General features: G+C 36.8%; 2 protein-coding genes, 2 long non-coding RNA genes and 1 pseudogene across 10 annotated transcripts; 3 read left to right on the plus strand and 2 right to left on the minus strand.

The window, feature by feature from the left end:
* Positions 1 to 4,976: 4,976 nt before the first annotated feature.
* LOC147918734 (uncharacterized) lies at positions 4,977 to 5,979 on the minus strand. Its single transcript, XR_015592539.1, has 2 exons — positions 5,773 to 5,979; positions 4,977 to 5,389 (listed from the first exon to the last, which is right to left on the minus strand). It is a non-coding gene; the product is annotated as an uncharacterized LOC147918734 (long non-coding RNA).
* A 313-nt stretch (positions 5,980 to 6,292) lies between these two features.
* On the plus strand, positions 6,293 to 7,456 carry LOC147918735 (uncharacterized). Its single transcript, XR_015594116.1, has 2 exons — positions 6,293 to 6,718; positions 7,229 to 7,456. It is a non-coding gene; the product is annotated as an uncharacterized LOC147918735 (long non-coding RNA).
* A 3,228-nt stretch (positions 7,457 to 10,684) lies between these two features.
* On the plus strand, positions 10,685 to 12,085 carry LOC147918736 (uncharacterized; annotated as a pseudogene). Its single transcript, XR_015594166.1, has one exon. The product of XR_015594166.1 is annotated as an uncharacterized LOC147918736 (transcript).
* A 515-nt stretch (positions 12,086 to 12,600) lies between these two features.
* LOC104770588 (UPF0481 protein At3g47200) lies at positions 12,601 to 14,944 on the minus strand. 6 transcript variants are annotated; one of them, XR_015594165.1, is made up of 4 exons: positions 14,258 to 14,888; positions 13,881 to 14,148; positions 13,365 to 13,792; positions 12,815 to 13,255 (listed from the first exon to the last, which is right to left on the minus strand). XR_015594165.1 is itself a non-coding variant. In XM_087506675.1 (3 exons), exons 1-2 carry the CDS (start codon positions 14,304 to 14,306, stop codon positions 13,403 to 13,405), a joined length of 795 nt encoding a protein of 264 aa, XP_087362801.1. In that variant the 5' UTR covers positions 14,307 to 14,800; the 3' UTR covers positions 12,601 to 13,255; positions 13,365 to 13,402. The 6 variants fall into 6 exon arrangements, 4 of the variants coding, with proteins under 4 accessions (XP_087362801.1, XP_010493341.2, XP_087362799.1 ...); XM_087506675.1 differs by having other exon boundaries at positions 12,601 to 13,255; positions 13,365 to 14,148; positions 14,258 to 14,800; XR_015594164.1 differs by lacking the exon at positions 12,815 to 13,255 and having other exon boundaries at positions 13,306 to 13,792.
* Positions 12,727 to 13,272, plus strand: LOC104770589 (uncharacterized). The gene has a single exon (XM_010495041.3). The coding sequence runs from the start codon at positions 12,727 to 12,729 to the stop codon at positions 13,153 to 13,155; it is 429 nt and encodes a 142-aa protein (XP_010493343.1). The 3' UTR covers positions 13,156 to 13,272.
* Positions 14,945 to 26,325: the final 11,381 nt, after the last annotated feature.

Below are 26,325 nucleotides of genomic sequence, written 5' to 3' on the forward strand. Positions count from 1 at the left end.
TCCACTCGTCAAAATCATAGTCTGGCGAGTTTTCAAAACATGGCAATTCTTCGAAGCTACCCGATGGACCACTTCCCTCTCCGTATCCTTCCTCGACTGCCCCTACTTTCCTCTTCCCATGCTTGTCACCCACTCTTGATTCCTTGTGCCCCATCTCTGCATGATGGCTGTCTTCAAAATTTCTCACACATTCTAACAACAATTCATCGGGGACTTCTCCGCTCGATGGACATACACTGTTATCAACTGCCGGGGTAAACAACCCCTTCGCTTTCCCATTATGTCCATAGTCAGTAGACAAGAAATGATCTCCACCAGATGACAAATCGTCTTGTCCATCTGGGTCTACCAACATCCCAGTCGTCTCTCTTTCATTATCGGTGGACACAATATTATGTCCTTCCTCGACGGTCGCTTTCTTCTTCAGGAAAACATACAAATACAGTCCACCACACTCTTCATTCTTCACTTTAGACTGTTGAAACTCAACATCACTGTCTACTGAAACTGGGGGCATCTTACCTATGTGTAAAGACAATTGTGTCTCCTGGGTGCCAAAAGCTTAACTCCATGTTGCTTTCCTCTTCTTTGACACCCAAAACCTCTGCAATCTTGGCCTTCAACCCCATAAACGTTGTATCTTTGTCGATAGACAAAAATCTTGCCATTTGTCCATGACGAACAGAAAACTTCCACAGCCCAATATCTGAACATGTCCATTCATGCAGCAGGAGACACATTGTTCCGAACATCTGCATAATTAATGGAAAGAGAATCATGTTTTAACACAATCAATGCAGGATAATTTGCAGTTGCCCAGATTTAATGCAAGAACATCCTTCTTTTATAACCGACCATAATAAATGCAAATATAGACATACCTCCCCTTGTCCGCCAACCAACTCCACCTTCCTTCACCTACTATCTACTTCAGATCTGTTTAAGCTTAGGAAAGTTTAATCTTAAAAAATGGCAGCATTAACTCCATAAAACTCCTTTTACCACAATAAATCGTAATTGTCTGTCCATCTCGCCATTAATGCAGGTCCAATCATCATTAATATCTTCAATTTTGAATTCCCCCGCCACTTCTTATCATCCATTAAACGAGAGGGTATATTTGTCTTTTCGTTTTCTCCTTACCTCACAAAACTGGCATTTTTGGCGATAGAAGAAAAAACTGGCATTTGGGAGAAAATTTTGAATGAAAATGGCATAATTAATAAACTTTTCTTTAAATAATAGTACGGGTGCAAAAAATTGCATGTAGTTGAATGATTAGAAAAATTTGAGTCTAACAAAAAAAAAGTTGAATATCATTCAACTCATTCCTCTGGGAAATAGTAGATAGAAATGTTGAACAATTTTTCTTTGTAATTTGTTCATTTTTTCAAATTTTTTTATAGAATGAGTTGAATAGTTTTTCAATTTATTCATCTCAAATGGAAAAAAATGAGAATGAGATGTAGTCATTCAACTCTTTCAAACTCTTATTTTGAGTCAACCATTTGCTAAAATATAGTATGGTTTTCTCTTTTTATAAGAATATATGAACATCTACAACTTTTATAAAATAGAAAATTTTAAAATGTATACCTAAAAACAGGAACACGCCAAAGAGAAATGTAAAAATATTTATCATCCTAATAGGACTATAAAGGATTGGTTTTTTTTGAAAAAACATTATATAGATAACTAGGTATGTATAAGTGATAGTCCTGGGCATTCGGGTACTCGGGTCGGGTTCGGGTAGGAACCGTTCGAGTTTGGGTTTTCGGGTAGAGGAGTTTAGGACCCATTCGGGTAAATGTAAAAATTCGGTTCGGTTTTGGTTCGGGTTTTTTTGGGTCGGGTCGGATCGGGTATGGATTTTTAGAACCGCAAAAAACCCGATTATTTTCGGATACATAAAAACCCAGAATTTTACCCGAATACCCAAAAATTTTCGGGTAAATTCTCGGTTTTTGGATAAATACCTGAATTTTTGGGTAAATACCCGGAATTCCGGGTAAAAATTTGAAATTTTGGGTATAATTTTGAGTATTCTAATTAAAAAATTGGGTATTCGGGTCCTAAATTATTAATATCTATTTTTATTTCGGGTATTTTTGGATTTGGGTTCGGTTCGAGTTCGGGTTCGGATTTTCGGGTAGAGGAGTTTAAGACTCAATAGGGTAAATCCTAGATTCCGGGTTCGGATTCGGGTCCAATATTTCAGTTCAGTTCAGGTTCGGTTTTTTGGTTCCGGTTAACTGTTGACTTTTTACCTTTTAAATTTAGTGTAGAGATTTTAGAATTATGAACGTGGCTTTAAAATATTTAATGCCATTCATTATGGACTATATCATCGAAAGCTTAACATAACCAAAAATATTTAAAGTTTGACTCCAGAATTTTAGATTTATGAAACTCCCAAAATAAGTCAAACTATTTACATATAAGTTTTGTTTTGTTGTGGGAATTGGTATGGTATATGTTGATATATAATATAAATTTTGTTAAATGTACACAATGGTAATGGTTGAAACTTGAAACAATTAATGCGAAAAGTACAAATGAAAGCATATTCATTGTTGAGATTTATATGCTTAAAATTTTTCATATTTGACATTAAAAAAATTTCTCAAATAAGATTCGGATAGTCCACGTTATGTTAGGTTTAGGTTGCTATTTGCTAGAACCGATATAATAAACTTTTGGAAGTTTTATAGAGCAATGAACAAAAATGGGTCGTAAACAGACGAGTATGCTTCATGCTTTCTCTCTTTTAATTTGAGTACCTTTTTAACAAACAAAAACAAAGTTAAAAGACTCTGAAACCTACGTTGACAAAAACAAAAACAAAAAAAAATAGAAAAGAAAAAGTGTTTTGAATTAGGAAATTTTCCTAAGTGTTTTGCTAAACAAATTAGAAATTTAGTTTCCATTATAAAATACAGGATTGTAATCTTACTGCCAATTCTTCTCTTTTTCTTGAGTAGTAGTCTCTCTCTTTCTCGTGACCAAATCTCTCGCCTCGTTACCACGTACCAGGATGATGCAGCCTAACCCTATTGGGCCTATTTTCAATATGGCTGATGTTGGAATCCCACGTACCAGGATTATTTGCTAAACTTTAGCGATTACAGTTGATAATTATGATCACGTAAACGACGTAGACAAAGACCTGATGGAGGATTTGAGAGACCATCGAGAACCATGAGATCAGTGAGCTCTTGTTTATTGTATTGAAGAGTTTCAGAATAAGAATCTCTGATCTCGTCTTCGGTCTTCCAACCCCCAGACAACATTGACCAAGTCACTTAGACCAACGCCTATATTATGAGTCTTTGAAACAAAGAACTCCAAATATACTTGCTTGTGCTCCTCAATCATTTGGAGATGTTTTTTTATCAGTGCACTGGTGATAAGGGCCGCTTGAGAGGATCTTGGGCGCATAGGTTGTGTCATTGGTCTGTGTGACAGAGTGGGCAACTCAGTAGATGGAACACGTTTTTTAAGAGCAAGGAAGCTTTCTCTTCTTTGTCTACTTTCTTCAAATTATTGGCTCCAACGATCCACCTAAATAATTTTACTAAGAGAAAGGAAACCACGACACTTTTCTCTAGAGAAGCTTATCAGTGACAACAAAGTCAATAGGTAGCTAGGTGTGATTAGTGGGTAATTAATTCTCTAATATTTTACTAAATCCGGATCCATATGCAGTTATCGTGTCCATTAATTAAGATTCATGATATTATAATTGTCTAGATCCACCCCAATCGAAGAGTCAAATATAAATAAATACCCGATTGGTTTTTGGACTTCTTGTAGAAGATGCTACTGGAGCGTTACGAGCTACAAGTCCACGATATGTTTGGGCAGTAAATTTTTTAATTTTATTGTGATAAAAATAGGAGACTACGTCTCACTCTTTACACTAAATAAAAAACCACAGTTTGTACTATAACATATCTCTTTAAGTTTTGCTATATATTATTACTATTTCTTAGTATGTTAGTTATGCTTATTTTTATTCTCGTTCTCAAAACCAGTTAAAGATACATGGATGTGTAGACAGCTCGGTCATGTAGCTTGTCATTACAAGTCAGTTGACATTGTTGGTCGGTACAACCTATTCTGAAGAACCAGAATGGTTTGCGCGCTGCATTTCTCAATTGTAGTCTTAAATGCATGAAGACCAACACCTAATGGAGGATTTGAGAAAAGAAGGTGGAAAATATGGTAAGTATTATTTTCCTTAGGTCATTAGCGCTTAATTACGCATATATAAGAATATTTCAAGATTACTAATGAATTGTTTGATGTGCATCTCACCAAAAAAAAAAAAGAATTGTTTGATGTGCAGGTAACTTGGTAAATATTGTGATCGGACGACCTAACCCGAATCATGATCCCACACCAGAAGTTGGAAAGGTTCGTCAGTTCTTTTTTTTTTTACTAGTTTTAATTAGTTTTGGTTATCTAGCAACTATGTATAACTTCTAATGATATACGTAACTGCAGGTTTTTTTAGAGTATGGGAATGTGGATGATGCATCAATGGCTAGATTGGGGGATGAATGAATATATATATATATATATATATATATATATATATATATATATATATATATATAATTAAGATTTAGTACTATATATACTTAAAAATTTTGAATACATAATACTAAAAAAAAAAAATTTAATAGTAGAATAGTTTCTTTGGGTATCATTCCAGTATCATTCTAGTTCTATTGGTTTTAACGTGTTAAAACTGACTAGTCCCTATCTGATAAAGCCTGATCCTCCTCTATGGCGCTTTTTTTATGGTGGACTGATTTTGGCTAAGTTTGGTTGGTCCCATGACACGACGGTTTTGGTTAGTGTGAAACATTCAAAATAGTAATAATAGTTGTGTTGTTGCAAAAATAAACAATGTTTAAATTGTGAAAATTGGAAAACTTAATGTCAAATACTTTGATATTTTTAATAGCATATCTCTTTAAAATTTGCAATATTATTATTGTTAACATAAAGATACATCATTTGGGCATTTTGAGTTCTCTCTTTCAAGTTTTCTAACAATCTGTACTTTTATATTCACACATGCAAGTGGTATATGCCCCGAGGTGAAACCTACAACTACCATGAATATCCACAGCTCGGTCATCTAGCATTTTATTGCAAATCGCTTGACATTGTTGTTCTGTACAACCTAATCTGAACAACTGGACCTTTTTGCAACATTTCTCACGATGGTAGTACTGGCAAATGCATGAATCTTCTTCATCACAGTAACTTCCAATCGAACCCTTAATCGATGATGCACACCTTGCAGCACAGTCTGCACACGATCCTCCTAGTGGAGTCTCACACACATCCGCATTTGCTATTTCATTTAATACAATCCCTATTTAATGATAAGTTTTCAAAAAAATAAGTTATATTTTCATATTATATTACGCGTTCAAAAATTTGCTTGTAGTTGAATGATTAGAAAAAATTAAGTTGAACATTATTCAACTCATTTCTCTGCGAAATAGTAGATGAATATGTTGAACAATTTTTCTTTATAATTTGTTTATTTTTAAAAAATTTGATTGAATGAGTTGAATCAATTTTTTAACTTATTCATCTCAAATGGTAAAAAACTGAGATGAATGGTCATTCAATTTGATAAATAACCTCTTATCTTGAGTTAACCATTTGCTAGAATATAGCATGGTATTCTCTTTTTGTAAGAATATATGAACATCTACAATTTTTATAAAATACAAATTTTAAAATGAATACCTGAACAAAGGAACACGCCAAAGAGAAACGTAGATATATTCATCATCTTAATAGGACCTATGAAGGATTGGTTTGTTTTATGTAGGTAACTAGGTATATATAAGAGACATGAAAAGATAGATGGGTTATAGGGGGGGGGGGGTATTCAATATGATATCTTAAGAATTTGGTAGGATTTTAATATTTTAGATTTTTGAAAGATTTAGGAGACTTTTAGGAGATTTGATTGTGTTTTAGAGGGGGTTATTCAACTTGATATTTTAAGGATTTGGTAGGATTTTAATATTTTAGAATTTTGAAAGATTTATGAGACTTTTAGGAGATTTGATTGTGTTTTAGAGTTTTTCTTTTTTTCTAATAAAGAAAATGAAATGTGTTTCAATGAGATTCTATAAAATTTTATTAGTAAAGTTTGGGTAAATTTAAAATATTTACAACACAAAAAAAGAAAATTATATGCCAAAAAAAAAAATTATGCTTATTTATGAGAGTCTAAATTTGGTCAAGATGATCCTCTAATAACATATTTGATTATTGGGATTTGAGTTCTTGATTAAAACCTGTAACATCCGCGAACCAAAAAATTTTGTGGTTTTGGTGTGGGTGTCGATCGACACCCTTGGTGTATCGATCGACACCATGTGTTTCGGTTTGGTCGAGTTTGTTTTAATTGCTGTTTGGTTCATTTTGGTTCAATTAGAATCCCTAAATCGTTTATAACTGACTAAACGACAAATTGAGGGTTTTGGAAGAGTTTTGTTGTCGCCGTTGAGTGAGAAAAGCGAAAAAAATGAGAGAAAACGTTTTCTGTGAGTTTCTGGGCTGGTTCTTGGTGTTTTGGAGAGATCTGTGGCTATAGAAGAGATAGATGTTGCTGGGAACAGAGGAGAAGCTCCTGGAGGTGTTGTTTCCATCGATTTCTCAATCCAATCTTCCTGTATTTGAGGTGAGTGCTTGACCATGGTTGATCTAAGCATGAGATCTCTTTTGTTTGGGTGTTTTCTTTGTTGTTTGTGGTGTTTGCTTGCTTGGGTTCGTTGTATTAGTGTTTACCAGAGATTCCCGAGGTCTTTGGGTGAGTTTGAGACGGTTTCGAGGTGGATTGAAACGGAAGTTCGACGTTCGGGTTCACGCAGATCGTGTCTGCAGAAGAGGCATCAATCGACACTCTAGGAGCATCGGTCGACACCATTTGGTGAAGCATCGGTCGACACCTTAGTGGCATCGGTCGACACCATTTGGTGGAGCATCGGTCGACACTCTCTTGTAGCATCGGTCGACACCAGTCTCAACCGAGACTTGTTTTCCTAGTTTGATGTATTGCTTGTGTTTTGTTTGCTTGCTTAAACATGAGGGTCTCATATGCTTGTGTGTATAACCTAGTAGATGGGAGGACGGCCTAACTAAGTATTTATGATAATACTTACGCATCTCAATTGTTGTTTGTGGTGTGCAGGTAAAGAAAAAGTGTGATCGTGGAATCAAAGGCGATGAGGAGGAGGATGTTCTAGAGGCTTGATTGATTGTGGTCTAGCTATTGTTAGGTTGCTAGTATTGAGTTGATAGAACATTGTAGGATGTTGGAACTTTGTTATTCATTGTTGGTTGGATTATTGCATTATTGGTTATTGGATTATTATTGTTAGAATTCTTATTGGATTAATGGAATTGTTTTATTTGGTTATCCGCTGTTGTTGATTGTTGCTAGGATGTTAGAGGGTATGGGACCAATAGAGAATTATATTATATGATATATAAAAAAAAGGGTTGTTTCAAAACCTGCAACAAAAAAAAAAGCTTCAAGTGAGATGAAGAAGAGAGAAAGAAAAAGCTAAGCGAAAAAGATGAGCAAAAGGAAGAAGAAGTGACGAAAAATATGTAGTATGCTTCAAGTATTGATTTTAGAATTATGGATGTGACTTTAAAATATTTAAAGCCATTCTTTATGGACTATATGCTTAACATAACCAAAAACATTTAAAGTTTGAAACTCTAAATAAGTCAAAGTATCTACCAATAAGTTTTGTTTTGTTGTGGGAGTTGGTATGGTATTTGATATATAAAATAAATCTTTTAATGTACACAATTGTAAATATCAACACAATGGTTGAAACAATTAATGCTAATAAGTACAAATGAAAGTATAATCATTGTTGAGATTTACATGGTTAAAATTTTTCATATATGACATTAAAAAAATTTCTCAAATAAGATTTGGTAGTTTGCATTAGGGAGATTTACTCAGATCTTATACATTTTTGGTAATATTATCAAAACCAACAAAACTTTTTTTTATATTACTAAGACATTTTAGGTATTTTGAAAATACGCAGTGTGCCTTTGTTTATGTTACAGGCCGTAACGTGTTATAGAGGTAATGACGGCTGAGTTATGGTATGTTGGAGCTGATTTATGGAAAAAAACATTTAGTAAGAGCGGACGGCGGACTTAGAGCATAACTCAGCCAAGCGTTACGGCTGACTTTATGAAATCCGTCCTTACGGCTGAGTTTTCACCCGATGGTTGAGTTGTCAAAATTTTAACTGAGTTATCACTACGACACGGCTGAATTAACTTTTTCTGGCTGGCTGAGTTATGAACAACAGCTGACTTATGAGATGTCGTTACAGCGGAGTTATGGTTAAAAACTATAACTCAGCCGTCATAAGCTGACTTATCGGACAATTCGGCCATTTTACAGCTGACTTAGTAGCAAAAGATTAATTACTAGAATATCATTCAGTTACGGCTGACTTACTAAATGATACGGCTGAGTTACAAATTTTCAGTTGATTAAGCGGCTGAATTTGGCAGCCATTTTTTTGCTTTTTAATTACTGTAATAGTATTCATGTTGCGGCTGAGTTATAATCTTGTTTGATGGCTGATTTACATGTTCGTTTGGTGGCTGACTTGCCACTTCGGACACATCATTCATGTCATCATTCCATGTCATCATCTTCTCCGAAAATACGAAACGTCGTTCCTTCGACTCTTCTTATTCAACTGGTTCAAAAGTGAAGGATTTACATGTTTTCTACCTTTTTCTTCACCTTGTTCTTCCCCCTGTTTTTCTCATTGTTTTTCACTTCTTAATTACACTCATTCTTATTATTTTTCCTCATTCTTCTTCATTTTCTTTCATGGATCAAGTTCCAGTAGTTGTTGTTTTCGGTAATTGGGTAAAGAAACACAAATAGATATTTAACACCGATGATAGAGGGTGTCGAGTTTTGCAGATAGATACGGAAACAACGCACGACAAGTTTACTTTAAGTTTATTTATTGTTATAAGTCAGCCACCAAACATTATAACTCAGCCGTCATATGAATCTAAGAGACCTTTCGTTTTCCCTTAAGTATTATAACTCAGCCGTGAAGTAATATAAATCAGACGTTCACTTTTAGTTTATTTCTTGTTATAAGTCAGCCATCAAGCATTATAACTCAGCCGTCATATGAATATACGAGACCTTTCGTCTTCCTTTAAGTATTATAACTCAGCCGTAAAGTAATATAAATCAGACGTTCACTGTCAATAATGACGTGGAATCGTTTGCTGATATGTACCTTTCTTAATATTTTCGAAATTAAAAGTAAAAAACAAACCCAGGATGTCAATTGTAATTACATATCAGGAACAAACCAACTTTTAGATAACATCTGAGTAATTTTGTCTTTGCATTATGATAGCTTTAGGTTGCTACTTGCTAAACCTATATAATCTTTTGGAAGTTTTATAGAGCAAACAAGAATGGGCCGTAAACAGACGAGACGAGTATGCTTCATGCTTGCTCTCTTTTAGTTTGAGTACCTTTTTTAATAAACAAAAACAAAGTTAAAAGTTAAAACATTCAGAAATCTACGTTGAAAAAACAAAAAACAAAAAAAGACTAGAAAAGAAAAATTGTTTTGAGTTAGGAAATTAATTATTTTGGGGCATTCTCAAAATATCCTTTTTTCTATGTCCTTTTTTAAAAATATCCCGTGGACCATTTTCAAAACTATCCCTCTTTATGTACAAAATGATCAAATTACCTTTTTTTTGAATGACAACAAAAATGCACAGTCACCAAAATATAAAAAATTGCCGCAAAAAAAAAAAAAAAAAAATTTCCTGCCAAAATCGAAAAAAATTTCCACCAAAAAATAAAAAACATTCCCGCCAAAATTATAAAATTAGGTTTTCCTGCCAAATTTTATGAAATTTATACCTTATAAAAATCTTGTAAACGCTTTAAAAATATTATAAAAACCTTATAAGAATCTTGTAAACCTGCAACAAGGTTTTTATAAGGTTTTCATAAAGTTTTTAAAAAGTTTTTTTATAAGGTTTTTATAAAGTTTTTATAAGACATTTACACAGTTTTTATAAAAAAATTATAAGGTTTTTTATAAGGTTTTTATAAGATTTTTACTTATAAAAACTTTATAAATGTCTTAGAAATATTTTTTAAATCGTTTAAAACCTTATAAAAACATTATAAAAGCCTTGTTAATTTTTTTGGCGGAAATTTTTTTTTTGTCGAAAATTTATGTCAATTTTTTGTTTGACAAACTTTTTTATGGCGGGAAAATATGTCGAAAATGTTTTTGGTGGGATAATTTTGTTTTTTGTTTTATTGATTAAAATATGTTTCATGTAAGGATAAAATGGTCATTAAATATTAAAAAGGGCAAAAATGAAAATAAACCAAAAATGTATTTTTAAAAATGGATATATGAAAAATAGTATTTTTAACAAATTCTTAATTATTTTAAGTGTTTTGCCAGTTATTTTAAGTGTTTTGCTAAACAAATTAGAAATTTAGTTTTCATTAAGGCGTGAGACTGCACTGGTGTCGGTACAAGAACAAAACTTTAGAGCTCGTACAGGTAAAATATGGGAAATTAAAACTGTCCCGAAGATTAAAATGTTTTTATGGTGTGCCTTGTCTGGTGCGTTGACAGTTTCTGAATGCTTACAAGCTCATGGTTTAAACTTTAAATGCTGGTTTAAGTTGCTCTATTTGTCAGCATTGGAGTCGATTAGTCATGTTCTCTTCCATTGTTGGCCAGCACGTAAAGTTTGGGAGATCTCTAGTATTCCTTTGCCTTCAAAGGAGTTTACAGATTCTATCCATGGAAACCTAGATTTTGTTCTAAAGTTGATGACAAATGATGGATTGGCCAATAAGGTGAAGGTGGCGATTCCTTGGTTACTTTGGGGCATATGGAAGAATCGTAATGAACGAGTAGACGCTGGTAATCAGGGTGATTTGGCTGTTCTTGTTGATCATGCACTTGAAGAAGCCGAGACATGTCATATATTAATGAATCTCATATGTGTGGTGGAGTATGGATTGCGCGTGATCACAATGGTGATGCTGTTTTTCATGCGGGGGAGGCTTTTTTACCCGTTTCGAATCGCTGCAGAATTACGGTGTATCCTTTGGGTTTTACAAAGTCTTCGAGATCTTCGGTTGGACAACGTTGAGATTTGGTCTGATTGTTCTCCTGCTGTTGATGCGGTGATTGATTCTCTTAACTGGCCTCGTTATCGTTCATATAAGATTCATCGTTTACTACCAGGTTTTAGAAAAATAATATTTAAGCTCTCGGCACCAAACGCGAATTTGATTGCAAAAGACATTGCTAAAAGTGTTACAACTACAAGTGAAGGGCGTTTTAGATCTTATCTAGCTAGTGGAGGTCCTACTTGGCTACATACGCGTATTGAAGAAGAAAAGAGTGGAAGGTTTTTTTTGGGCTAATTCTCTTTATTCCTAGGCATTTTCTTTTTCTTAGAAGCTTTCTTGCATTGTTATAATCTGTAGTACTCTGCTTTTGTTCTGTTTCAGTGATATCTAATAAAATTTTCAGACGGCAAACAAAAAAAAACTTTGGACTTTTATTCCCAAGTTCTTCTCTTCTTCTTGAGTAGTCGTCATTTACTTTCTCGTGGCCAAATCTCTCGCCTTGTTACCACGTACCAGGACGATGCAGCCTAACCCTATTCTCAATATGGCTGATGTCGCTATCTCGCTGATTTTGGAGTCCCACGTACCAGGATTATTTGCTTAACTCTAGCGATTACAGCTGATGATGATCATCATGTAGACGATGAAGACGAAGACCTAATATGGAAGATATATCTGTTTACATACCGTTCTTGAGTTTTTATAATGGAAAGAGAGTATTTTGCTGATCGAGTCTGCATGTCCAACAACATCTGAATATATGGTAAAAAATAGATCTGTCTGTTTAGAAAACTTATCAGCAATTATAGCCTTATAGCTTGGGTTACGCAATTTGGGGTGTTGTGTTTTAAAGGGTTCAATTATCATAGGAACAAGACTGCTGCTGTTTAAGTTATAAAACTTTGGAAAACATGGAGCTGCCAGGATGCTTTATGGAAAATGTGACACTAGGGACTAATTTTTTTAATTTTTTTTGAGTATATGAGTTTATGTCTATTTTCATGGTTACCTCATTGTGATTTTGGTTTTGGCTTAACTGGCGCAGGTAAAAAAGGGAATAGTAGCTGCCAATAAGATCTCTTGCCTTCACAGAATTGTATTCACCTTATGTTTACTATATCCTTTTCATATGCGCATCTATTATTTACAGTGTTTGTGTATATATTTGGAATTGGACTACATACGTAAATGATGTGTAAAAGTCACGGGTATATGACCTCTTGTTTAAACTCTTTTTTCTTCATTCGTATCACTTTTCTAAAAGTACATGTTAATTTCCTAGAAAATGAGTTGTGGAATAAAGGAAGCTTCCGCGTTTTCTCAAGTCAAAGAAATACGACTAAGTAATAATAATTCAGCCAAAACACAGGTCTCTTTCTCTCATACTGAAAGATCTAAACATTTTCAAGGTCTCTGTCTCTGGTATATACCTTCTTTAAGTTCGACAAAGAAGCAAATATAGTTTGTTAAAAACTCATTTATCCACCCCTAGAAAAATGTCTACAGGATGTCTAAGCTGCTTCAAGAAGAAGCAAAGCAAGAAAGAAGACAAACCCGTGAAAACAGAGAGGTTGCCAGAGCCACTTGGAGAAAAAGAAGATGTTGAAGAAAGAGAGGTTATACAACAATACAAATTTCTGAATGCAGAGAGATTGCCAAAGCCAGTTGAAAAAAAAGAAACAGATGTAAAGTGTAGCGCGTACAAGAAGAAGAACGAGGAAGACATATTCAGACCCGAACCAGGATCAGGATGGTCCTACCACTCACATGTAGGCAGCAGCGATGTTGAACCGAAAGTGAACGAATATTATGGAGATCACTACACAGGAACAGATGCATCTTCTTCATCAATGAATAATGAATTCAACAAAGTGAAGACCTTTGATATACGAGGAGTCAAAGTAGCCACCACCACGGCCAAGTGAATATGAGAAAGAGGTTATGCTTCGTTCATCACATGTTAACTTTGAGCAATTGATTTCTACTTTTATGTATCTGGTTAGATATTTATCAATGCAAGCATATCTGTTTGAAGGTTCAAATATCAACATCAAAAGTGTTAATAGCAAAAAAAAAATAAAAAAAAAAATAGATTCAAGAATCATCAGTACACTTAATTTACTTATTAACTTACTTAACTTTAAAAAACATTCAATGTGGACAAAGCATCTTTCACTTTCCTTTCGGAGGACGGAAATAACTATAAGCTGCAAAGAAGACTTGCAAAGCTGCAAACATAAGAAGCAACAAGGCTGCAAATGACGATGCAAATGTCCATGGACTATCGAAATGCGTATGAACAAATTCAGCGCAGTGAACATGGAACCCTTTCGAAGTATACTTGTTAACTCCTTCAAACACCTTCGCTAAATAACTCTTCTCTAAGTCAAGGGCAATGTCTTTACCAATGCTTTTATAAAACCTAGACACTTCATCCTCTGTTCCAAAATAGTTCTCGAGTATTCTTCTTTCACTAAGGAACGCTGCATCGCTCTCTTCGTTTATAAGACAAGCCATGAAAGCTACGTAGCTCGTTATGTGGTTCGATGAATCAGCATATAACTGCTCAAATGCGACACAGTTTAAAAACACTGAGGCGGTGAAATCATCCATGACTACCGGAGGAATATGAAGCACTCCGTTACTATACCTTATGTCTAAGATTGAGTCTGTGTTCTTCCTTGCTTCAAATTTGATTCCCCGAAGATGAAGCTTCTTGGCTGAGAGAACGAATCCGAGATATTCATGATCTGATGATTTACTGCTAGTTTCTCCATGTTTCCCCTCGGAACAACATAGGATTGTGAGATAGTTATGATCTTTGATGCTTCTTTGAGACGTAACAGGAACAAAAGTCTTACGTATCAAATCAAGGAGATGTTTTGCTTCAAGACCATAATGTTTTTCCCAAAACGTCTCTGGTTTTTGTAATGAGTAGTCAAAGAATTCAAAAGCAATCTCGTTTAGACCACTACAAGTAACTAACTTCGACGTTTCGAAGAGAGTTTGAAGAAGAAGATAAGGAACCTGGTTTTCCAAAAGGAGAAGATCGGCTCGGATCGACGGCAAAATCCATGGCATTCTGAAAATAGGATCATCAAGATTTGTGTAAACAACTTTCCCGGAAACAACAAAGAACAACGTGAGAATAAAGCAACCATCAAGAACCATCATTTCAACCAATTTTTCAGAATCAAAACCAAGATCCTCGGAGTAAGACCCTCTTATAATATTTTCCAAACTCGATACAGCTTTGACCAGTTCTTGAGGATCAATTCCTTTCTCTTCCATTTTAGCCACGAAGAACTTCAAGAACCGGCGTTTATGTTGTTGTGTCATCTGGAGATGTTCTTTGCCGTGATGGTAAGGACCAATGGAGAGGATCTTTGGTTCGTAAGCTTTGAGGTTGATTCGTGCAAGGCTCTGTGGGATTCTCACGATGCAACATGATTCTGAACCAGCTGATTCTCTCAGAAGCTTTCGACCAATATCTTCTGTAACTAATCGATATATGTCCACGACGGTTGATGTCGGATCCATTAATTCAAACCTTCAAAACTACCTCAGGATGTCTTCTGGTTAGGTGGAAGACTTGAAATACTTTTATTAGGAAGGAGGAGTGAAATTTCGCACTAGCAAAAATGTTGACAAGTCTACACGTTAGGTCGGCAGAGGAACAAAAGTATTGTTTTTTTGGAAATACTTTTCTTCTTTAACTTTCTGCAAGAGATAACAATTATTATAATTTTTTTTTAGTCTCCACGTTTGTTTTTTCTTTGTAGTTTTGACTAAAATTTGGACAACTCTCCATTTACTTTTCAGTCAACTTTCAAAAAGCCACATAACACGCTTACAGTAGTATAATCTACAAGAACTATATATATACATTACAGTAGTAATCGACAAGCAATAGGTTGCTAAGATTTTGAAAATGTCTAGAGGATATTTAAGTTGTCTGAACATCATATGTTTGAGAAAGAATCAAAAGAAGGAGCAGAGTAAGAAACAACAACACAATCCTGTGGAAACAGAGGATGTGGTTTATAAGATGTTTTGCTATCAAAGAAAAAAAAAATGTTTTGCTATCTAATACAAACCGCATGCAACGCCTTCAAAAATGCTCTAGGCGTTTGCATTTGGATAGCAATGACTTTTCTTTTTATATTTTGGTAGTTTCTTAGCAAGTGAGTGGTAAAAGAAAGGAAGTTGTATGGTGGAGTCATCAACTTCAAATTTGCTTTTACTTAAGTCAACTCTAAGACTATCCTTATTGGTAGTCCTTAGATGTTTCTTAAGAAATTTTTTAGGTATAGATATTAATTATTAATGAAACATAAGCTAAGGATTGAAAGAAACGTTTCTAATTTTAAAACCAAAAGAAACGTTTCTTAGTGGACAGGTGGTGCGATATGAATGGTGAAATGAGATTAATCGGGTAAATTTTTTTTGGCATTTCTCTTTCATTTTCGTGTGTTCTCTCTTCATGTTGTGTATTATGTTTTTATTTTTAATGTTTTGTGTTTTAATTTTAAATGTTGTATGTTATTTTATGTTTTTATTATTAAAATATATTTCTATGATATATAAAATATTTTTGAATATTTTAAGTTATTAATTATTATTTTACTATTATATTACTAAGAAACACCTTAACATGGTTCTACCAATAATCAACAAAATTTTTCTTTTCTCTTAACAAAGTTTCTTCTTCTCTTTTTATTATTAAAAATTGCCTTAAGAAACAACTGAGAAACACACTAATGAGGATAGTCTAAAGAAGCCAAAGTAAAAGACGCTTATAATAAACAGCTAAAAAGACTAAGACATCTTTCTCTCATACTGAAGAACATTTAATTATCTACAAGGAATCAGAATCCAAATCTCTGTCTCCGGTAGTGTTATACATACAGAACATAAAAATATGTCTATAGGATGTCTAAGTTGTTTGAAAGTCATATGTTCTAGGAAGAAGCAGAGCAAGCAAGAAGGCAAAACCATGAAAGCAGAGAGATTGACAATGCCAGTTGGTGAAATCAGCGCAGATGAGAAGATACACAGATTTGACTTCGGCGCACAATGTCGCAGAGTACGCAGCAGCAATGCTGGTTCTTGAAATATTTGGCCGAGAAGACCATAGTAAACTCCATGGAGATGTTCATTCTTCAGGAATGGGTAATGAATTCAACAAAGTCAAAACCTTTGATTTACGAGAAGTACTCAGTTGGGTTTCGGGTTTGAAAAGGGGATTTATGATTAACTAACGTAGGTGTGTTAGATTTGGGATTGATCTTGTTCTTACTGCTGAAACTAGATTAGCTACCTAGTTTTTGATCTTAGGTTTAATTCATCGGGGCACCAAAAGTGTTGCTGAGTTGTTGGAAAAGAACATAGGTGAGAAAAGTGACCCTTAGCCAACTAGAGTTGAAGTTAAGACACCTTGTGAATTAATCAAATCTGAACTTGTTAATGCTTGCTTAGTTTGCTAGATTCAAACAAGATTTGAAGGTTTAATAAATTCATTGCTTAGATAGTTAACGCTGCGAGAGTGGGTTAGCTTTACAATCGTGATTTGAGTTCTAGAACGGTGTCTAATGCATATTTATCTAATCATCTAAAGCTTAATAACACTCCAAAGCACTTGTCGCTCTTCCGGTGTGTTCAGAGCATAAATGAAGGAGCACCAAAACTCCTCTACGTCTCCTGCTAGTTGAACATAACAAGTAATCAGTTGACCACTCTTAAAAACAACCTGCAGCTTTGGTTGTGTATTCCATGTAACTCAACTTCTTCCCATTCTACTAAACTCATAGTTAGACATTCAGTTCCAATCTCCAAAAGCCCTCTGCAACACCTTATCAACGTTTTGGCCTTAACCTTTGTTTCCAAAAATACATCGAAATTGAAAATTACTTTTCCTCACCCATTCTCTAATAACATCCTGCTTATTGGACTTATTCAAGCCCCTAATGTTCCAGAAGAACCCTGCATTTAAAGCTTTTTCTGGGAAACTTGTTTGCTAAGACTGCTTGGGATAACATCTTTTGCATTTTGAGAGGAAAGAGAAGTATTTGTGAGCATTCTTGGAATTTCGAGGCTGTTGCACTCGCAGGGACACCGGATCTTTTGGAGGTGGTGGCTTTCAAACAGTCTCTGGAATCTTCTCTTTCTCTACCACACATACTTCCTCTCTCCTAACGTTAAAGAAATATTGTTTTGGTAACCCTTTTAGAAGATCCACCTCAACAAAGACTTTTGCCTCTTCAAAACTAGTGACAAGTTCAGTTTCCTGATGTAGTCACGTCGATCCTGGGTGTTTTTCCTGTACTTGCTCCATCTGCTTGCTAGTCTGATCAGTCTTCACCAAATTGGCTCCAGATATATGTTTTCATCCCCAAAACACTCAGTTTCTTTTCAAAGTAACCTAGAACCTATACAGACTCATAAAAAAAAATAAAAAGATTCTAAAAACACACTTTAACTCAATAAAAGACTCAAAACAAATGTAAAAACTATAATTAAAACCCTATAAAACACAGACATATCATTTGCATAAGACTTACGACTCGACACATCCTTCAACTGGCTTGAATCGGGAGCCAAAGCTTCCCCATAACCCTCCACCATCAGAAAAACACTGGAGATGCACTTTCGTGTGACAGACAAAAAAAACCCTAATCGCCTGCTGAATCGCCTCCCTTGTTGACGTGTCAAAAAGTCGTTTCTTCTAAAGTGTCCAACTCTAATAATATCCACATCTTGAATCTTGAATCTAAATCCTTGGCGGCTTTTTTCTTAGCACTTTTCATATCTGTGCTTAAGAAAATAAATATATACTTGGATTTGTAAACATGAAATCAGATACATAGAAGTAATCGGTGGCTCAGAACAAGATAGTATATAGGGCCAATGTTGAAAAAAAATGCATTGAAGTTCTTGCTTATTTTATTATCTCAAGTTTAGAAGACTTTTTAAATGATTTAAAAAACATCAAATTTAGATTATATTCTACATGTATCAAAAATGTTTATAAGTAGATGACTTCTAAAAAATTTAGATAAAATTTTTGAAATTATTTTTATTTTCATATAATTAAACTAGGAAAGTGTACTAGCTGAAAATTTAAATTTTGCTGTACACATATTTCATATTGGACAGAACAAAAATAAATATTTAATTGTAACAGATTTTGTATCAAATGTAATAAACTAATAACATACTGAAATGACTATGTTGACTTGGAAGTTAGAAGAAAAGAAGTGAAAACAAAATGTAACGCTTATCACAAATAAACATTTACTTACAATTTTTTTTTCTTTAAACATCCAATGCATGTTCCAATTAGCTGGCCTAAAAGAATGTTTATTTGTAACAGATTTTGTATCTAGTGTAATATGTCATAAAAAATTATAGGCGTTACATTTACATTTTGCCTGTCTTCATATACCGAAGAAAGAAAAGTTTTTCTACAAGGGAAGCAAAAAAATGTGTCTAGACTTGGAAGTTAGAAGAAAAGAAGTGAAGACAAAATGTAACACTTATCAAAAATAGACATTTATTTACAATTTTATATTTTTTAAAATCGGCCAATGCATGTTACAATTAGCTGGCATAAACAATATATGAAAACAAAATGTAACGTTTATCCCAAATTGAAAATATATGAAGACAAAATGTAAATGTAACTTTTCTCTTCTTTTGAAATGTCTAATGCATATTGTAAGTAGCTGGCATAAAAAATAGTTTTATACAAAAGAAAAAAAAAAGTGTATTGGAAGTTAGAAGTAAAGACAAAATGTAACGCATATCATAAACAGACATTATTTTTGAAAACTGTCGATGCATGTTGTAATTAATGAATTATAAAGCTATTGTTGTCCAGTACTTTTACGGTTTTACCATACAAACTTTGATTTGACTGTCTAAAAATATTAAATTTTAAAATTGATACGAATTCACATTGGAAAAATTATATGCTACAACTAAAGTATAAATAAAAAACAACAACATAGACATATTTTATTAATAAGTTATATTTTAATATCATTTCTAAAAAAATAAATATATATATATATATATATATTAATTTCCAAAAAAAGTTATTTAATTTAACATATTAATATCTAATATTGATTTATTGTGGTTTTTGTTTAAAGTTTGGTGTACTCTCCTCTCTCCATTATGTTGAACACATGGATTAAAACTTTTTCTTTTATAATGTCATAACTATCACAAAAGTTATATTCCAAAATTAAAAATTTACAAATAATTTTACAAAAATTGTTTTAATAATTAATATATAAGAAAATATATTCTATTATAAGTGTATATAAAAGTACTTTTAATAATATAAACTTTATTTCTTAGTGTTTTTCCTAGTAAGCTTATATGTGTTAGAAGTAAAAACAAAATTTAAATTGTGGTAAATTTATATTTTTAACTATTATCACTATAGAGAATAGTCGAGTCAAGAAAAAGAACAGCCAGACTAATTCCTATTGTAATTTGTTGACTACAATGAATTTGTAACAATGTTTTCTTTATTGGTACTAACTAAATAGCTAAGTTTGGAATTATACTAAAATTAATTGAGTAAATGGCACTTTTGAGTCAGTCTAAAAAATTCTTGACAATAAAAACCATAAGAAGATATTTAAATAGTCTAAAACTAACGCCCTAATTACTTAATTTTTGTAACATCCGTGAACCGAAATCTCGGTTTGGGAGTTGCATCGGTCGATGCATATGTTGCATCGGTCGATGCAAGGTCGAGTTCCTGCGTTTTGGATAAAGGAAAACCCTTAAGCTCGTGTTTTGTCTCATTAGGCGTGTTTAGCCGCTTTTGAGAGAAACGAAAGAGAAAGAGAAGTGTTCTTGGTGTTCTTGGGGATTTCTGGAGTTTTGAGGCTGTTCTTGTAGAGATTTGTAGCTGGGATCGTTGTAGGAGCTTCCTAGAAGCATTTTCTTTTTTTTTTTAGGTTCAGATTCGTCTTGGCAAAGGTAAGTGCAGGACCATGGCTTATCTAAGCTAGAGAACTCTTTAATCTGCTTGTTGTGTGATGTTAGACTTGTTAGATCGTTGCTATGGACGTTAGGAAGCTTTCTTGTGGCTTGGGATCGAGTTTTGTGGATGTAGGAACAAAGATCCGACGAGAAGCTTTGGGGAAACACGATGCTCGACATTGCGTCGGTCGACGCATATCTTGCGTCGGTCGATGCAAGTGCGAGGGCGGCGCGTAAAACTCTAGGGTTTTTGTGTTATATCGAGCATGCGTCGGTCGATGCAGATTGGGTGTCGGTCGATGCAAGTGTAACTTGCATCGGTAGATGCAGCTTCTGTGTCGGTCGATGTACCCCCATGTGGTATCGGTCGATGCATGTTGGCGTCGGTCGATGCAGAGTCCTGGTTTGTCATTTGTTATTTGTTGACTGTTGTTTGATGGTTAGAGAAGACTCTATTGCTTGTGTGTATAGCCCAGTAGATGGGAGGATTGCCTTACTGAGTGTTTATAAAATACTCATGCATTGCAATATGTGTTTGTGGTGCAGGTAAAGGCAAAGTGTGATCGTGGAATCAATGCTATGAAGAGGAGGATGTTCTAGGGACTCGGTTTGATGTTGTCTGGCATTCCTAGGTTGCTAGAGTTAGGTCATTAGAACATTGCTAGGTTGCTGGTTCTATGTTTCATGTTATTTGATTATTGGATATTGTTGATGTTATAATTATTGGTTATGATATTGGGTATTATTGGATATTTATTGGTATTGTCATTCCGCTGTTAGTTGTGATTGTGATTAGGTGGCTAGTGGGTATGAGACCACTAGTTGTAGCTTATTTATTATATTATATTTATATATTTATTATTAAAAATAAAGGTCGGTCCTTTCATTTTGGTATCAGAGCTCTTACGGTTCTAGGTTTGGGTTCACTAGGCTTTGTGCTGTATATGTTTGGGATTTGCATGCTTCGATTGATTATGTGAGTTAGTCAATTGTGTGTGGCATGGAGTCCTAGAACATCCTCTTCGAGCCTACAGTATGATTCCACGGTGAGTTTGTGTTTTTGTGTTATGTTATGATTGCTTGTTAGCCTCTGTTCTTGGAAGTGCAGTGGTTAAAGGTGTTTGAGTTGTTGTTCGGGCGGGTCCTAAGGCCAGCGAGTGTGTGGTACAGAGTCCCACGAGGAGGTACGTCAGACGGTCGCAAGCGTATCAAGAGGGACCAGAGAGGGTTAGCCGGTGTGAATGCCGGGGGTGCTGGGAACCCAGGTGTGGGGTTGCAGTAGGTGGAGCCCACGGTCGAGATGATCGCTTGGCGGATCTATTGGCGTTCTGTTGGAGCGGTTACCAAGAGGGGTACCAGTGCAGGCTCCAGTTGTACCGCATGTGGCGGGGTGCAGTCGAGGGCTGCAGATGTTGAGGAGTTTTCATCTTATGTTAGGAGGATGGAGCAGTTGTAGACACCGGTGCGATATTCTACTCGAGAGGTATCGAGCCTAGAGAGGCGGATAGGTGGACATTTGTAGTTGGAGCAGATATTTTCTCTGTTTGCTGGGTAATCCAGTTGGATATTAGAAGTTGAGTGGACAGGTGTAACATTGCAATGTTTTACTTGGACCACAGGAGGTACTTTTGTTGGGGAGATTTTATAGTGGTTAAGGATTGTTGCTCCTGAGGGGATGGTGATTCTCCTGAATACCGATAGCTCGAGGGGCTAGAGGCTCCGAGAGTGACCAAAGGGATTATGTTCCCTTGAGGGGATGAGTAGTTCCCCTGATACCGAGATCTTGAGGATTGTGTTCCTAGAGTGAGACGGTATAAATCGAAGACGCTGGTCTGAGAGTGAGATTAACAACCCGATTGAATGTAGACCTCGAGAGATTGACGGTGGTTTAATCTCGGGTTTTAAATGTGTTGACCAATGGATCAGGGTTTTATGAACCAGAGCGGTTATGAATGTGTGGCTATTTCGCCAGGATTGTGAGGCCGGTGGTGCTGGAGTCCAGGGAAGGGGGGGGGGTTAAAACAGGTGTGAGCCGGGAAAGGCATGTTTGCCAAATACATAAGTGCACGAGAAGCCTTCATGGCAGGATAATCTAATCGTTACAACGATGTTGGATTACGTGCATTGGAGATGGACAGGGTTGCAAGATTCAAGGTTTTGGTAAGCTTGCTGAGGGGGACAAGGCAAGAGGTTTGAGTTGGCGGCTTGCAAAGCATTTGACTCGGTGAATCAGAATGTGCGACGTATGGTACTTGTTTGTTTTATTACGTTCGTATTGATGATTTGCTGTGGAGAATTGCTAAGCGAAAAGCTAACTTTGTAATAAGCTATCTTGTGGAAGTTTTCCTAAGAAACAAGTTACTAGAGGTTCTTCGATGGACAAGAGATGTTGATATCCGAGTGGTGGTGAGTTGATGTCGGCATACTTGATTTTTGTTTAGTAGAGCTGAAGACGCAGCTAGAGGATTTGTTGAGCAGGGGACTCTTTTGTCTTATCACTTCACTGTGGGGAGCGTCGGTGTTCGTCAAGAAGAAAGACGAGGTATGGGTTTATGAGTTTGTGGCGATGTCGTTCGGGTTGACTAACGCGCCAGCAGCGTTTATGAGGTGGATGAACAGCGTGTTTCAGGAGTTTCTGGACGTGTCTGTCATCATTTTCATCGACGCTATCCTGGTATTTTCTAAGAGTCCTGAAGAGCATACAGTTCATTTGAGGGCAGTTCTGGAGAAGCTGCGGGAGCAGAAGTTGTTTGCCAAGTTGAGCAAGTGTAGTTTTTGGCAGCGTGAGATGGGTTTTCTGGGTCATATTGTTTATGCAAAGGGGGTTTCTGTGGATCCGGAGAAGATTCAGGCTATCAGGGATTGGCCTAGACCGTAGAATGCCACAGAGATCAGGAGTTTCCTTGGGTTGGCAGGTTACTACAGGAGGTTTGTGCAGGGTTTTGCAAGTAGAGCACGCCCTATGACTAAGTTGACAGGGAAGGATGTTCCTTTTGTTTGGTCACAGGAGTGTGAGGAGGGCTTTGAAAGCCTTAAAGAGATGTTGACTACTACGCCAGTGTTGGCTTTGCCTGAGCAGGGGGAACCCTATGTGTTTTATACTGATGCATCTAGAGTTGGTTTGGGGTGTGTGTTGATGCAGTATGGGAAGGTGATTGCCTATGCTTCGCGGCAGTTGCGGAAGCATGAGGGCAACTATCCTACTCATGATTTGGAGATGGCTGCTGTAGTTTTTGCCCTGAAGATTTGGAGATCTTATCTTTATGGTGCAAAGGTACATGTGTTTACAGATCATAAGAGCCTGAAGTATATATTCACTCAGCCTGAGCTGAATTTGAGACAGAGGCGGTGGATGGAGCTTTGGGGATAGCCTATCACCCTGGTAAGGCTAACACAGTTGCAGATGCTCTGAGTCGGAAGAGGGTAGCTTCGGCTCAGGAGGAGGAGATGGATTCTCTGGTAGGAGAGATCAGTGCTTTGAGCTTGTGTGATGTTTCACAGGAACCGTTGGGTTTGGAAGCAGTAGATAGAGCAGATCTTCTGAGTAGGGTGCGGTTGGCTCAGGAGAAGGATTTCGGGCTGGTGAATGCCTGAAAGGATGTGGATTCAGAGTATTAGGTCTCAGATCATGGTACTATCTTGGTGCACGGTCGGGTTTGTGTGCCTAAGGATGAGGAGTTGAGACAGGAGATCCTGAGAAAGGCTCATGCGAGCAGGTTTTCTATTCATCCAGGAGCGACTAAAATGAACCGTGATCTCAAGAGGTACTATCACTGGGTCGGGATGAAGAAGGATGTAGCTAGTTGGGTCTCGAGGTGCGATGTGTGTCAGCTAGTGAAGGCTGATAATCAGGTTCCTGGCGGTTTGCTGAAGAGTTTACCCATTCCTGAGTGGAAGTGGGATACGATCACCATGGATTTTATGGTAGGATTGCCAGTGTCACGGATCTTTGATGCTATTTGGGTCATTGTGGACCGGTTGACTAAGTCAGCACATTTTCTGGCCATTAAGAAAACTGATGGAGCAGCGGTCTTGGCTAAGAAGTATGTGAGGGAGATAGTCAGATTGCATGGGGTGCCAGCGAGCATTGTGTCTGACAGGGATTCTAAGTTCACTTCGGTGTTTTGGAAGGCATTTCAGGGAGAGATGGGCACTAAGGTGCATATGAGTACAGCTTATCATCCCCAGACAGATGGACAGTCAGAGAGGACGATCCAGACGCTGGAGGATTTGGTGAAGATGTGTGTTTTGGATTGGGGTGGCCATTGGGCAGATCACCTGAACCTGATAGAGTTTGCTTACAACAACAGTTATCAGGCGAGTATTAAGATGGCTCCTTATAAGGCTTTGTATGGGAGACCATGTCGTACACCGTTATGCTGGACTCAGGTGGGGGAGAGGAGCATGTTTGGTGCTAGTTTTGTTCAGGAGACCTCAGAGAAGATTCAGGTTCTCAAGCTGAACATGAAGGAGGCTCAGGATAGGCAAAGGAGTTATGCTGATAGGAGGAGGAGAGATCTTGAGTTTCAGGTAGGAGATAGAGAGGAGGATCAAGGAATTTCGGAAGAAGAAGATTCCTTTAATGAGAGTCCTGTGGGACTGTGATGGTGTTGAGGAGAAGACTTGGGAGCCTGAGGCGAAGATGAAGGCAAGGTTTAAGAAGTGGTATGAGAAGCAAGCTACGACTTGAACTTGTCTAGCTAGGTCCCATCTGTAATCCGTGGCTGGAGCAGGAATGGAGTATTCCAGCCCATCTCTCTTGTTACTCGGTCGCTTGGGGTGGTTGGTTGTGCGACTCAATAACAAGATGAGGTGGTGCTCAGGGTACAAAGTTTCCGTGAGGCGGGGTTTTGGGGAAAAGTTTCCTAAAATAGATGTTTCCAAAAGTGGGAAGTTTCCAAAAATGGAAAGTGCTAAACATGGAAAGTTTTACGGGAGTTAGAATTTGTCCATTTTAGCGGTGAAGAGCCTTGGAGGGGCTTGTGTGGCCTTAGTGGTGGACTTTCGAGTCAGTGTACCCGTGTGTGGCGGTCTTTTTAGATATTGTGTGGCCTTAGTGGCGGACTTTCGAGTCAGTGTGCCCGTGTGTGGAGGTCTTTTAGACATTGTGTGGCCTTTGTGGCGGGCTGTTTAGCCGTGTGTGGCCTTTGTGGCGGGCTATTTAGCCATTGCGTGGCCTTTGTGGCGGGCTGTTTAGCCAGAGTGCCTGTTTAGGCGGTCCTTCGGGACAGATGGTCTTTGTGATGGTCCTTCGGGACGAGTGGCCTTGGTGGCGGTCCTGTTTAGGACATTTGTTTGGCCGTGGTGGCGGTCCTGTTTAGGACATTTTGTTTGGCCTTGGTGGCGGTCCTCTTTAGGACGTTTTGTTTGGCCTTTGTGGTGGCCCTTGTGGCACGTATATGATCCTTGTGTGGTCATGAGGTATTCCAGTGAGGGGATATGTGGTTGGTAGGACATTGAGATGTTTTACGCGAGCCACGGGAAGGAAACTTGGATAGGGATAGGACTAAGACGTGTTCAGAATTGTTTGCTTGCGACTCTTGGGAGACTTAGGTTCTCCTAGTACTGCCATATTCAGAGACTTTGTGGCTTGGGAATATGGTTGGTATATCGACTTCGGATGACGATCCGGGGGCGCACTGTAGGGTGGCAACCCGAGAGACGAGTTTTGGATTTTTCCTTATATATATTATGGCATGCGGGTTTAGGCCTGATGAGGAGCCAACATTGGCATGCAGACTTAGGTCTGATGAGGAGCCAATGAAAACTCAAGGTTTAGGCCTATGAGTAAAGGAAAGTCCAAAAAGTCGAGAGCAAATAATGCTTGGAGCGTGAGTTTATCGCCTAGAGGTGACCTTCTGTAGATCGGTCGAAGGAGTGCGGGCCGTGGAGATGGTTGCACGGGAGTCCTTGGCTGATGATTGTTCGAGATTCGAGGATGAATCTAGATTGGTGGGGGAGAATTGTAACATCCGTGAACCGAAATCCCGGTTTGGGAGTTGCATCGGTCGATGCAGATGTTGCATCGGTCGATGCAGATGTTGCATCGGTCGATGCAAGGTCGAGTTCCTGCGTTTTGACTTAAGTCAAATGCT

This window comes from Camelina sativa, chromosome 20 (genome assembly GCF_030686135.1).
Source record: "Camelina sativa cultivar CO46 ecotype springtype chromosome 20, ASM3068613v1".
Taxonomy (NCBI): domain Eukaryota; kingdom Viridiplantae; phylum Streptophyta; class Magnoliopsida; order Brassicales; family Brassicaceae; genus Camelina; species Camelina sativa.

Bases quoted from the DNA above. Each gene is read 5' to 3' on its own strand.
- LOC104770589 (XM_010495041.3), top strand. From the start codon at position 12,727: ATGTCTACAGGATGTCTAAGCTGCTTCAAGAAGAAGCAAAGCAAGAAA.
- LOC104770588 (XM_010495039.3), bottom strand. From the start codon at position 14,770: ATGGATCCGACATCAACCGTCGTGGACATATATCGATTAGTTACAGAA.